This window comes from Nycticebus coucang, chromosome 6 (genome assembly GCF_027406575.1).
Source record: "Nycticebus coucang isolate mNycCou1 chromosome 6, mNycCou1.pri, whole genome shotgun sequence".
NCBI lineage: Eukaryota > Metazoa > Chordata > Mammalia > Primates > Lorisidae > Nycticebus > Nycticebus coucang.
Window position 1 is genome coordinate 72,277,186 of NC_069785.1, and position 14,081 is coordinate 72,291,266.

The 14,081-nt window shown below is 49.0% G+C and overlaps 1 protein-coding gene across 3 annotated transcripts in view; it reads left to right on the forward strand.

Moving 5' to 3' along the window:
• PAQR5 (progestin and adipoQ receptor family member 5) overlaps window positions 1-12,398 on the forward strand; it is an 81,683-nt gene extending 69,285 nt beyond the window's left edge. For 2 of the 3 annotated variants that reach the window (XM_053595478.1, XM_053595477.1), the window contains exons 6-8: window positions 6,223-6,319; window positions 8,605-8,746; window positions 11,831-12,398. In XM_053595478.1, the coding sequence (XP_053451453.1) occupies window positions 6,223-6,319; window positions 8,605-8,746; window positions 11,831-12,072 (481 nt within the window). In that variant the 3' untranslated portion in view covers window positions 12,073-12,398. Of the gene's footprint in view, window positions 1-1,254; window positions 3,684-6,222; window positions 6,320-8,604; window positions 8,747-11,830 lie in introns of those variants that run through there. The other variant, XM_053595479.1, reaches the window with a different exon arrangement.
• Window positions 12,399-14,081: the final 1,683 nt, after the last annotated feature.

The window sequence follows — 14,081 nt, forward strand, 5'->3', positions numbered from 1 at the left end:
GTGATGTTCGAATGTCCCATGCATCTCCATGGCTGTGAGTCACGCCCAGCTCAGTGGCTCTAATTCCCACTCTTTTTTTTCCCCTCTCACTCAACAAAACTCATTGGTTGGACCATGAGTGCAAGGACTGTCCTTATGGGGATAACTGTGTTAGCTTACTCAGCTGTTTGTAAAAGTGAACTGCCCCAAAGCTCCAGTTCCCTAAATTGCTTAGGATGTCTCCAAATGGTGTGTCAGGGTGACAGCCCTATCTAGATAGTACCAAGGTACGGGATCTTTCCAGGCAGGGGACCTTCTGCACAGGTCAGTTGAAAAGTGCTGAGGGACGCAGGACCCACCTGAGTTCTCTGTCCCCTCTGGGCCATTCTAGGTTTGGGTGTGCCTGCTTAGGACTGCTGGAGCCCTTCCCATACTCGGCTCCCTGGGGAACAACAGGGAGAAATATGCCCCTGTAACTCTTCCAGAATGATTTTGGCTCCAGCTTCCTTTGGGTGATATTCAGGACTTGTGGAACTGAAGGAGAGTAGGCAAGTCTCACAAACTTGATAAACTGGATTTTCTTCTTCTTTTTTTTTTTTTAACTGGAAAAATAGATCTTGAAACAGCATCAGGAATACTTGTCCAAGCTTGAGAGTTGCTTTCCTTGGGAGTGGAAGTCTCCTTTATGGGAGTTTCTGCCTCAGGTAAAACTGATACTGATGCTCAAAGCAGCCCCAGAAGGGCACACTGTGCTTGGATGTGGGGGCTCTCTCATGGGTGCTGGCCCAGGGACCTGGACACCCGAACCTGGTCCTGGGACCAGTCACCGCCACTGTCTGGTGTCTATTCCAGGACTGTGTGGCTCTGGTCTTTGGAATTTAGGATGCAAGAGAGGAGAGTCCTGTGAGCACTGTGGGTTAAGGAGGCAGAGAGACTTTATGGGTATGGGAGAAACAGTCCCAGAGTTAGTGCTTTAAGACTGCTTCCCGGGCGGCGCCTGTGGCTCAGTGAGCAGGGCGCCGGCCCCATATACCGAGGGTGACGGGTTCAAACCCGGCCCCGGCCAAACTGCAACCAAAAAATAGCCGGGCATTGTGGCAGGCGCCTGTAGTCCCAGCTACTCGGGAGGCTGAGGCAAGAGAATCGCTTAAGCCCAGGAGTTGGAGGTTGCTGTGAGCTGTGTGATGCCACGGCACTCTACCGAGGGCCATAAAGTGAGACTCTGTCTCTGCAAAAAAAAAAAAAAAAAAAGACTGCTTCCCATGGCTCAGAATGCAAATTTTGGAACATTTGCTTTTTTTTTTTTTTTTTAAGCTACATGAGTCACCTGTAAGCCACAGGGTGGATTGTTCTCTTTCACCAGTCCTCCCTGATTATTCTGATCCAATGGATGGGTCTTTTGGATGCGGCTTGCTTGGTGTGTTTGGACAAACTTGATTGGCAGGGCAGTTTTGCCAAGCATCTTCTGAGTGCCCAAGTTTGGGTTTCTCCCCTTGGCAAGGAAATAGGTTGTTTCTGTTTCTTTATGGAGCACATGTGTGGCTATTCCATCCATCCACTCACCACCAAACATTCCTTCAATGGCTGCTGCTGGGTCCCAGGAACCAGGGTGAGAGCTAGGAATAGTGGGAGGAGGAAGAAGCTGCCCTTGCCCAATGTGGTAGGAGAGGCAGACTGGACTGCAGGTTCCCCAAAAGCCCAGCATGGGACCATCATTTCCTTTAGAATGTAACAAATAAGGATAATGCAAAATGCCACCTTCATGGACACGTGGGGGTTCTGAGAAGTGGTATTAGGACAACTTATTGGGGGAGGGTAGAACACTAACTGGAGAGGAGGGAAGGACCTTTGGGGCACAGTGACCAGCCTGGACAAGGATGTGGATGCCGGCAAGGGGAAGTGGGAAGTAGCAAGGAGCATCAGAGCTGCCAGAGTGTGCAAGGGTGGGAGCAGGCAGTGTTCAGAGAGGGGCTGGGAGGGCTGGCTGGGGCTCAGGAAGGAGGAGCAACTCCCAGGAAGGGAATTCCATGCCTCGAAGGGCTTCTAGGTTTGTTAACAGCCCCTGAAGTGGAGGCTGCTGGGTGGTGGGGATAGGGCATGGGGGCTGTGCTGGGACAGAAAGGGAGGATGGGGCAAAAGCCTCATTGTCAGAGCCAACATGTGAGTCGGAATCCCATCTGTGGCCCTTCGGGTTCCCTTTGACCTCGTCCTTGCTCCATATTCTCAAGTCTTTGGGTTCCCTGCTTTACCTGGCTCTCAAGTCTCTGGGTTCCTGCTTTACCTGGCCCGTACTCTGTTTCCATTCCCCGTCTCTGCCCTCGGTGACTGGGGAGTAAGCATGATGACTCTTGCTCAGGAGTGATGCTGGCCCTGAGTAACTTCAAGAGAAGCAGACAGAGAGGAGGATGCGGGCATGGGGAGGCCTGGAATTCAGCCCCCTTCCCCTGCCGACTTGCTGTGTGGCCTCAAGCCAGTCACTGCCCCCTCTGGGCTTTAGCGTCCGCACCTTCTACAAGGGCATCTGGGAAGATATCCCGGGGCCGGGCACCTTGCAGAGCCAGGACCACAGTCTTTTCCACTCTTCCTCCTCCCGCCTCACCCAGTCCCAGGTGGGAAGCAGTGGCAGAAAGCCACCTTCCCCTTCTCAGGAACCTCAGCGCTAGCTCATTAGTTATCCACGTGCTCACCAGAAAATCAGGCTTTAAATGGCATGTGTTCCATTAGGGTCAATCTCAACTTAGAGAACTCTGTAGTCCCCTGGGTGGTTTTTTGGTTCTTACTATCATGGAATTCAGTTCAAATGAAGCAGTTCTAGAAAACTGCCTTTTCATTCTGTAGCACGTGTGAGGAGGAGAGAATGTGTGTGTCTTAGAGCAAGGGGAGGGTGACCAGTACTGCGTCATAAGTCCTCGAAGATCACTGGGTGCACTCCACCATGGATGTTTTTGACAAAGAGCTGCTGAGTGAAATGCCCCGTGTCAGTGCTGTGCTATGAGAGGAGAGATAAACGTTCATCCCTGGCAGAAAGTGAGCAGACGCTCAAGGACACCCTGGCAGCACAGAGGGGCAGGAGCTGGCCTGGAGCAGGGCCTGAGGGTTGGAGCTGGAGGTGGAAGGCTTGCACGTGCACCTTGGCAATAAACACCAGTGGCTCACTAGTTTCAAACACTAGTTCCAGAATTCCAGTTGCTAATCCTTCCAGCTGCGTGGCAATACGATTTATGAGGTTTTAGAACAGACCAGTATTGAATCAACCTTCTCTTAATGGAGGCTTCTCCTGAAATCCAGTGTTTCCTGCCATCCTGGTTCCCTGTAAACTAGCCCCTCAGCCCGAGGGTGCAGGCTGGGCTTTGGAGGTGCTGGGGGCCTGGGATGCTTTGGAGGACCCTGTGGTGCTGGCCCCTCGCTCCTCAACCTCTGGCTGTGGTGACATCGTGTGGCCTGCTGTGGAATTACAACTTGGTAGAGGGAAGCCCCCCTCTGCCGTGGCCCGTCTGCCTTCTTTTCCTCTGTTGCTCTCTCTCTCCTGTTCTGCTTTTTCTCCTTCTTTTTTTCCCCATAGACTCGGCTTTGCAACCGGAGAGGCTGGTCCGTTTGCCCCTGGGGAAGCACTTTTTCAGGCCGGGAGAAATGTTGTCTCAAGTCTCAGGAAATCCATGCTTTGGGGGATGGCCCTCGCCAGCCAGAGCCAGATTTCTTCGTGTGTAAGTGGCCACAAAGGGCGCACTTTAAGAACAACCCCCTCTCAACCCAGCATTGGCAGGCACCAGCGCACAGGGCAAGAGGGAGTGGCCCTGCTGAGGTTGGGCAGGGCCTGCCAGGGTGGACAGAGGAGGCAGCTGAGGGGTCTAAGGAAGGGAGAGGCTGGCAGTGGTCTGAGGCCTGCTCCACCTGCTTCGGGGAGGCATGGGAGGTGACACCTGGGAGCCAGACGGCCCTGGGTTTATATTCTACCTGGCTTCTTATCAGTTTTATCTGACTTTAGGTAATTCACCCAGAACCTGTCTGTTCCCTCCTGTTCCAATGTTCTAGTCCATCATAGCTATAGGATTGGGAGGGAAGAGAATGGAGCCCCACGCAACATATGTTTTTTAAGAGCTGCCATTTAGTATGTGTGACTCCATGCTATGCACAGTTCTAAACACCTCATAAGCATCATTTTGTCAAATCCTTACAACAGGGAGGAACAGTTACTGTCCCTATGTTACACATGAAGACTGAGGGACATGCAAAGGTCACATGGTCATACACAGCAGAGTCAGGTTTAGAACTCCGTGTGTACGGGCGGCGCCTGTGGCTCAGTCGGTAGGGCACCGGCCCCATATACCGAGGATGGCGGGTTCGAACCTGGCCCCGGCCAAACTGCAACCAAAAAAAAAATAGCCGGGTGTTGTGGCGGGCGCCTGTAGTCCCAGCTACTCAGGAGGCTGAGGCAAGAGACTCGCTTAAGCCCAGGAGTTGGAGGTTGCTGTGAGCTGTGTGAGGCCACGGCACTCTACCGAGGGCCATAAAGTGAGACTCTGTCTCTACAAAAAAAAAAAAAAAGAACTCCGTGTGTACCAATCGAGCACTCCACGTGAGATCTCGGTACTGTGCAGCCTCACCTCTCTTAGAGTCTATGGTTTAATCCATGGCCATGGTTCTTATTTGGGGGATGATGAATCCAGGTCCCTTTTTCCCTCTCCTTGAACTTCTCTTCCTTCTCCACTGGTACCTACTGTGTGCTTCTCTCATGTATGGGCAGGGTCAGGAAAGAAGAATAAGGTGCTGATGAGCCAGAGTGAAGTTGGAGCCTGTCTTTGGAGGCTGTGGCTTCTCAGGGCCTGCAGAGGTCCCTTTGCCCTGCGGCAGGGATCTCTACTGGGGCTGCTTTTGCCCCAAGGAGTGGGTAGAACACATCAGCCTGGAGAAAGTGCATGACCTTAGACATGGGAGATCCAGACCTGCCCAGGTCTGGTGCCTGTCCCCAGGGAAGGTTCCTTGCTCACCCATGTGTGGGATACTGACAGCAGTGGGCTGCAATGGCTCATAGGATCATGACAACCTGGCCAGGAGAAGTGGACCCAGGGTCAGAGGGTGCATGGATGGTGTTTGAAGAAAAAAGGGCAGGCTTGTGGCCTGGAGCTGAGGGTCCGGGCAGCAGAGGTTGGAGTGGCAGGTAGGACATAGAGCTCATCCCACCGGAGAGCGTGATGAGGGGCAGAACTGTCAGCAAGGGTTGAGCGGGACTGAATGCACACATTGCCTCTCCAGAGGTATCATAACAGCCACCCTGAAAGCCTTGCACCTGGCTCTGCGTATCGCCCCTGCCACGTTCCTCATCCTGCAGCCCTGGAGCCAGCCAGGGAGGATCACTGTCCTCCACAGTACAGTTCAGCATCCAGGCGGGGACTGCACCTGTTTCTGCCTCCTGGACTTGGCTGCCAGTTGGACACACAACGGGTTTCCTTCCCTGGGCCTCTCAAGGGATGTGGTTTTGTGTGGCGATCTTCCTGGCCCTTCTCTGTCCAGCCTTCCATCTGTACTGCCCAGCTCCCCAAACCCTCAGTTGCTGCCCGGCAAGCAGGGCCCAAGCAGCTGAGACCCCATCATGATCTGTCTTCTCTTCGTGACAGTCAGAGCCTCTTGTTTTAATGCTGGGGTTATCTGTCTTTGGGTAGGAGGCAGGAGGAATAGTGATGCATGAGAGAAGGAAAGTCTTCACATTCACTTAGTTTCCCCAAGCTGGTGTCCCTGGGTGTGGTATAAATATTACAGAAACCTCTCCAATGATCAAACACCTGCTTGAACCCAGGTCTTCTGCATGGTAATCACCTGAGTGGCTCTGACTAGGTGGGTGCCTCTCAGCCTTTGCAGAGCATGTTCACCTGGGGTCTGTGCCAGTGGGGCCACCCACTCTCCACCCATGTCTGTCTGTCCTGGCAGTAATTCTACTTTTAAGAGGCTCTTTGGCAGTTAAATAACTTGGCCCTTGGGTTTCTGCCCAGTGCCTCCTCTTTGGCATGGTCTGGATAACACTGCTTCTCTCGGTGCTAGGAGATAGTTTCTCTGGAGATCTTTTCACTTCTGGGGTTTTGTCACCTCCATCAGGGTGGGAGAAATGACAAGGCTGGCCGCAGGAGGTTGTGCAAAACTGCCTGTCCCTGTTGAGTCCCAGAAGCCTCAGTAGTTCTGAGTGTGTGCGTGTGTAAGTTACTGTAACTCTTTTCATCCCATTTCTCCCTCTTTCCTTCCCTGGTTTAGGTTCCTTGAAGTCCAGAGACCCGGGCTTTGTAAGGTGCTCCGTGTCCTTGCCTTTGCTTATCCCTACGCCTGGGACTCCCTCCCCATCTTCTACAGGGTAAGGGCCGGCTGCACCTCCTCTCAGCCTATTGGCAACACCACATAGTCAGTTTCCTGAGTTTGGGGGGGTCATAGCCTGCACTGGACACCGTAGGACATAGTGGGAGTTAAGACCCAGGTGCTGTCTTGATGGCCCTTGAAGAGTGGTTAGGAGACAGCATGAACACACAGTCCTGGTAGGCAGAGTGAGTGGGCTTTGGGAACAATCTCAGAGGGCTGGGCAGGGCATGCACCTGAACTTAGGAGAGGGAGCCATCTACTTGCTGCCTGTCTGTGGGCAAGTTTTCTAGTGGGAATGATTATAACCCTGTCATTGGGCTGTGGGGAGGATTACACAAGGTAACATGTAAGGTGCTGGCTGGTGGCAAGAGTCTTATGGGTGCGTTATTGTATAATATATCATTGTTGATTATGGTACTGTTAGTATTGAAGGGAAAGGGCAGCGCCTGTGGCTCAAAGGAGTAGGGCACCGGCCCCATATGCTGGAGGTGGCGGGTTCAAACCCAGCCTCGGCCAAAAGCTGCAAAAAAAGGGGAAAAAAAAAAAAGTATTGAAGGGAAAGGTATAAACAAAGAGCTTAAAAGAGAGAAGGGGGGTTAAATGGAGAGCACAAAGGAGAAGGGTGTAGGAGGGACAGGAAAGCCAATGTCTGTGCATTCTCAGGTCACACAGGCCTGGGTTCAAAGTCTGGGTGTTCAAAGCCAGTCACGCTGGCTGCATGACTGAAGGCAGAGCACATAACCTCCCTGAACCTGAGTTTCCTCATCTATAAATTAGGCTAACATCCCCTCCTTCACTGGGGGTAATGAGGATTAATCCAAACAACAGATGCAATGGGCTCAGGGATGCCTGGCCCCTGGCCAGTACCCAGTGTGTGGATTCCCCCCCCAGAAGCAGTGTTCTGGGGATCTGAGGCATGAATCCCAGGTGATAGGGCTGAGGGATGAAGGGGAGGGGTGGAGTTCCCCCCACAGTGGGGGACACTGAACAGGTGCTGCACCTGTGTGAGTCCCGGGAGACCCAGAGATAGGGGTTCAGCCCATTCCCCTCACTCCTCCTCGAGGGCACAGTCCCTGCACAGGGGAAGTCAGAGCAGCCTGAGCAAGCCTGTCGGCACCCCACCACGGCAGGGGGCGCAGAGGCTGCATCTCACAGTGGGGCAGTGGGGCAGGGACGTCTGACTCTGATGTTGACACTGGGATCAGCCCGCCTGGATTCCAGTCCTGACTTCACCTTTTACTGGTGGTTTGCAAGTTACCCTCTGCCCCACTTTCCTCATCTGCAAAATGGGGCCGATAGTCTGCCTTGTGGTAATTGTATGGCTCAGCTAGGGTGGTGCATGTAAAAGGCATGGCCTAGTGCCCTCAGTAAGTGGTAGCTACTATTGTTTTTTATAATAATAATGCAAAAACTGTATGTACCTCTGAAACAGGTATAATGCCATAATTAATACTTTTTGATAACTCAGAAGGCCTTCCAGGGATTTCTAGGCCTTAAAGCCTTAATTAGGAGCATCAGTTCAGTGGATGTGCTGATTTAAAGTGAGTGGAAGTACATGTAGACCACTTTCTTACTGTACTCTTGACCCTTGAACACTACAGTTTTGAACTTAACCCATGGATTTTCTTCCACCTTTGCCATCCCTGAGACAGCAAGATCCGCCACCACTCCTTGTGATCTTTTTAATAACATTGTCTTTTCTCTAGCTTACATTTTGTTAAGAATATGGTGTATATAAAATATGTGTTAATTGACTATTATTGGTAAGGCTTTTTGTCAATAGGATTAGCTATTAATAGTTAAGTGTTTAGGGAGTTGAAAGTTATAAATGGATTTCTGACTGTGTGGGAGTCAGCGCCTCTAAACCCTGAATTGTTTAAAGGTCAACTATACTTTTATTTTTACCCCCAGAAAGAGTAGCAGTGTGTCTAATTGGATTTTTGTCTTCATTTTCCCTTTTCTTTCCTTCCTTCCTTTCTTTCTTCTTCTTCTTCCCCTCCTTCTCTTCCTCCTCCCTCTTCTTTTTGTAATTAAATAACCCAAAAGGCTCTCATGAGCATTTGGGGTATTGAAATACAATTCTATTGGTTCTCAATGGATCACATTTAGGATAGGAGTTTTGCCCACAGGTCCTGGAAGTTCCTTCTTCCAGGCCTCTGGAGTCCATGCCTCCATGTGGAGACGTATGGGTGTTAGAGCCGAGCCCCCGCTGCAGGTCCAGCGGGCCTGCCAACCACCCGGCCTCCTCTCAGGAGATGCCTGCTGTTTCTTTAAATACTGCAGCTATTCCTGTTCCCAGGGGAGAGTGCACGAAATGAAGCCACCTTGTACCACCAGAAGCACATGGTCATGACCCTCTTGGCCAGTTTCTTGTACTCTGCACACCTGCCAGAGCGCCTAGCCCCTGGACGCTTTGACTACATCGGTAAGTGAGTGATGGCTCTACCCACTCTGCTCATTGCCCTCCTGGCTGGGGAGGAGTCCCATCCCTGAGTCCAGTGCATATAACTGCAGGGGCCGGGAAAGAGGCCAAGGTAAGTGATGTTGCAAGTTAACAGGGCCCAGGATGAGCTTTGCCAGGGCATTGCCAGGTAGAATTGGGGAGGAAGGGAAGCAGGGGGGTTCAGACTCTGAAGCATTCAGATGGGGCACAGGGCCAGTGAGTTCTACTGTTACCTAAAATGTTGAATCCTGTTATTCAGTGAACACCAGGGGCAGCCATAGAAGGAAGAGGAAAGGCGGGGTGCAGATGGCCGTGAGGGTAACAGCCAGAGGCTGTGCAAGGGAGGGGACATGCCTGTCTTGTGCATGGTGGATGGCTGGGGGCCAGGAGTCTTGGTAGAGCATTGTTTCTCAGGGTGTGGTCTCAGGACCAGCAGCAGAGGCACCATCTAGGAACGTGTAGATCCTTGGGCCCACCCCAGACCTCCTGAACTGGAAGCTACTGGACAGAGGCCCGGTGTACACAGAAGCTGTGCATCCTTCAGGTGGGCATGAGCCCACAGGTGTATGAGAAGGGATGTGCAGAGGAGGTGTCAGGATCTCAGGGACGTTACACTGCAGGCTGTGCCACCCCTTCCCTGGCTCCAGGACTGGCTAGTCAGAGGGCACCCTTGGGTGAAGTTGATACGTGATTGGGGTGAGAGTTCCTTAGGTCAGTACTATGGAGATGAAAGGGGCAGTGACTGTGCCCACTGTGGCAGGAACCTGATCCTCCCTAAGCCTATTTTATTTCTCATTTTCTATCTCCTCTCACCCGAGAGATATGGCCAGATTTGCTTTTTTTAGAGGGCAGATTTTCAGAAAGGAAGAAAAGGAGAGGTCATGATTGGAGGCACCAGTGGCCTGCCTGCCACGTCTACCTTGGTGAAGTAGAGTTGGCTGCGTCTGAAGTCTTGGGGGCTGCCGGAAAAATAGCCCTGGGCCTTATTTTGCCACTACTCTGGCTTCTTAATAATATTTTATTTTTTCACTTCTATCCCATCCTCTTGGGTCTACAGATAGAGTTGAAAAACACCATTCTAGGGGGAAATTTGCCTGACAGTGGTATATGATAGATTACTGGGAAGTTCTCAGTCCTCAGATGACTGGGCTGGAGGTGGGAGCTGCAGCCCGGCCCACGGGAAGCCCCCCTCTGGAAATCTTTCATTAAGCTGCGGCCATGGTTCAGATAGCTCCAGTGCTGACAGCTCTTTCTGTCTTTTATCTCATGCCCTAATGGGAATGAGGTTGAACCTCAGCTGGTGAATGTAGCTAGTCACTACTCTGGCACTGTGTCCTTGGAGAACACTGCTCTCTGCTGGAGAAGAAATCACTTTGTTGCATCATATACATATTTGGAAATCCTACTCAGCCCAAAGGCCTGGCAAGGCAGGAGGCGCAGAACCTGGGGGCCCGTAGCTCCCAGCCATACGGTCAGAACTCACCAGACATGCACCTGAGACTCCTCAGCCCTCCCACACTCCTGTGCCTGATTCTGCTCTTGTTCAGTAGGAAAAGGTGGCCAGGCTGGCTGTTCCCTAGGACACATTTATTGGATACTTCTGGGATAGGTTCTGAACTTTTTTAATTTTTTTTAACCAAAGGAGAATCCTTATTTAACTTTCCTGTTGTATTAGTTTGCCAAGGCTGCCATAACAAAGTACCACAGAAATGTCTTTACTCATAATTCTGGAGGCTGGAAGTCTGAGTGTGAGGTGTCCTTTTTGTCCTTGGCTTGTTGATGGTCATCATCCATCTGTGTGTGTCTGAGTCACAATTTCCTCTTCTTAGGACACCGGTCTTGCAGGATTAGGGCCCAACCTAATGACCTCATTTTTACTTAATTATCTCTCTAATCACCCTATCTCCAAGTATTTGCATTCTAGGGGCTCTTGGGGGTAGGACTTCAACATACGAACTTTTTAGGGACATCGCCCATAAGAAGCGTGAACTTCTCCTCTTACTCTTGGCATCTGAAGGTTGTCCCCCAAAGTAGTCCCTGGCCCTGGGCACTGGACTCCTTTTCTCACCAACCACCAAATCAGGATGGCTTTGCCCCGTCCCCCACTCTCTACTGGGCTCCTTTTAAAGATCAGCCCTGGGTAAGGAGCACCCAGCTGTCACCAGGAAGGAAGAGCTTCTGGTCACGTCTGTCATGATCAGCAACAGAGAGAGGACCACCAGGGAAGTGGCCAACAGAAAACCTGACTGGTTCTCCTTTTACACTGAGATCAGAGACAGCCTTTGGGAGAACATAGTGCCTAACTTTTACATCTGGAAAATGAGGTTGTTGGAAAAGTTGTTTTAAAAATTAATTTGGTAGGTTGGGCACTGTGGTTTACTCCTGGAATCCTAGCACTCTGGGAGGCTGAGGCAGGTGGATCGCTTGAGCTCATGAGTTCGAGAACAGCCTGAGCAAAAGTGAGACCCCATGTCTACTAAAAATGAAAACTAAGGCAAGAGAATCACTTGAGCCCAAGAGTTTAAGGTTGCTGTGAGCTGTGACGCCCTGGCACTCTACTAAGGGTGATAAAGTGAGTCTCTGTCTCAAAGAAAAAAAAAAAGAAAAGAAAAGAAAAAAGAATTTGGTTTGCTCTGATACCCTTTTTCGTTTTCTCATATTGCTTTTTAAAAATCAATTTATTAAGAGGCTGGACGTGGTAGCTCACACCTGTAATCCCAGCAGTCTGGGAGGCTGAGGCAGGTGGATCGGTTGAGCTCACAGGTTCGAGACCAGCCTGAGCAAAAAGTGAGACCCTGTCTCTATTAAAAATAGAAAAAACTGAGGCAAGAGGATCACTCAAGAGTTGGAGGTTGCTGTGAGCTATGACACCGTGACACTCTACCCAGGGCGACAGCTTGCGACTCTATCTCAAAAAAACAAAAAATAAAAATAATAAATAATAAATTTATTAAGTTATATTTTCTACGTTCAACATCATGTTTTTATACAAACATGCCATAGTGTGTATCAAAATGCCATTCCTTTTTGTGCTGATCCTGATGGTCGCTTGTGTGCTTGCCTTAGGTCACAGTCACCAGCTGTTCCACGTGTGTGTGATTCTGGCCACCCACATGCAGATGGAAGCCATACTTCTGGACAAGACTCTGAGGAGGGAATGGCTCCTGGCCACCTCTAGGCCCTTCTCTTTCCCTCAGATAGCTGGAGCCATACTTCTGTGCGTCATCTTCAGCCTCAGTAACATAATTTATTTCTCAGCTGCTCTGTATCGGATTCCCGAGCCAGAATTACATAAAAAAGAAACATGACTCAGACCATAAGCTTTTCTGCCAGATGTCAACATTAAGCTATAACACCTTCAACCACCATAAGCTGGTGGCATGATCCTAGCTTATGACGGCCTCAAACACTCACAATGATTGGTGTCTTGGCATTTTTGAATGAGTTCAGGCCAAAAAGACATTTAACTGGGGAAATTTCTTTAAATGTGCACTGAAATAATGTGTGATTTTAAAAGGGGAATGTGGGTTTGAGCAAGTCCTTGTTAAGGCAAATTATTGATATTTCATTAAGTTTTAAATTTATTTAAAACACAGCTTTTAGTTCTATTTAAACAGGTGGATTAAGCATATTACCCTTGTAACTTTGTATTACCATTTGAAAATAGATCTTGCTTCATTTAATGAAATTTCACATAGCAAAGGTGCTCTGGAGAGCTTCTGTCATAGCCTGTCAACTGTTTTGGGAGAATGAGTGGGAAAAATCACTGAAGGCCCTAAGAAAGAACAAGTGAGGGAGCCCTAGGGACTGGAAAAACATTATAGAATAAGGTGACTGGTTTAAGGAGGGGGGGGTCTTTATCCAGAATGGACTTGTAAGAACAGAAGACTCTCCCTTTTTTCTGTTCTTACAAGTCTATTGTGCCTTCAAAGTGCAAGTTCTCATGTCATCATGGATTCAGAGTTTGTAAGTTTTTTCTTCAAAGTCCACAGCTGGGTGTCCTGTGTTCTGGTATGCACTCTTTTCTTGTTGCCAGTTCAATCTGCAGAGTATTAGGTAGCGCAGGTAAAATGTGTTAAACTATGGGAGTTGGGTACATTAATCCCAGTTAGTTATACTCATCTATTACCTTTTAAATCAATGAAGGTTGCTATATTTGGGGATGTCATTCCTTTAATGTTGCATCAGCATTTCAAATATGCTGCAAAGTTTAGTATTCTTATGTAGAGGATGTCAACAGCCCTGACAATGGAATGGTCAAATACAGTGTTGTCAAGCTTTACTGTGAACCAGGAATGCCTGGTAAGCTTGTGACAGATGCAGATTCTAGGAGCAAACCAGGGGATTCTGCTTTACTAGGTCTGAGGTAGGTTTTGTAGGGGAGATCACACAGGAGCAGGTCTCTTAGATGATTCTAGCACAGGAGAGCCAGGGACCAAACTTGACTAGGTGCTGGTGTCACACATTCCAGAGGCATTTGGGCCTATCAGCTTTGTTTTGCTTTATCTAAGCTTCAGCAATTCACCACCTAAGGGTGTGTCCCCCACTTTCTGTTCTAGACTTTTATACTGTGAATAGTACTAAAACACTCATTTGTTCCATTACTAATTAAAGTCCACTATTTCATGGTGTTTTCAGGGAGTACAGAAATGCTGATGCAAAACAGCTTTTAACAGAGGCCCATCAAACCCTGACCTGCACTTGGGAATGACCTAGGGGGCCTCTGTGACAATGCGGGATGCTCACTGCTCACTCAGGAACACCCCCATATCTTAGAAAACTGTTTCTGCCATTAACCAGCCCAGATACTTGAATGGCCTTGTAAACAACTCATCTTTTAATCCTCTAAGGACAAGTAACAACTTATATTGGACAAGGGTAGCCGAGAAATATGATTTCATTAGTTGTGTTACTTCCTGTGGTGAAAGCAGACTAATAAAATTTTATGGGATGGTAAATTTTTGCTATATTAATTACAAACTGCATGACAAAATTTGTTTTTTTTTGGCACCAACCTGACATTGTTAGTGGAATTTCACTCTAGCAGGGTCTGTAGGCTTCCATTTCATCTTACTTTAACTTCAGTTTTATGATTAAAAAAAAAAAGCCCAAAGTTTAAATACTTTTTTCTAGTATTGCCAAAGACATAAAGTGCTTTATTCTATTGTTTATACATAATAAAATAACGTTCTCTGTTTAGCTCAGAAATAGCTGAGAAACAATAAGTGATCAATTTGAAAGAATTTCAGATTATTTAATTTTTGCTTATGTTGCTTTTTTATCATGTTAAATGATGAAAATGAAATGTGAGATCAAC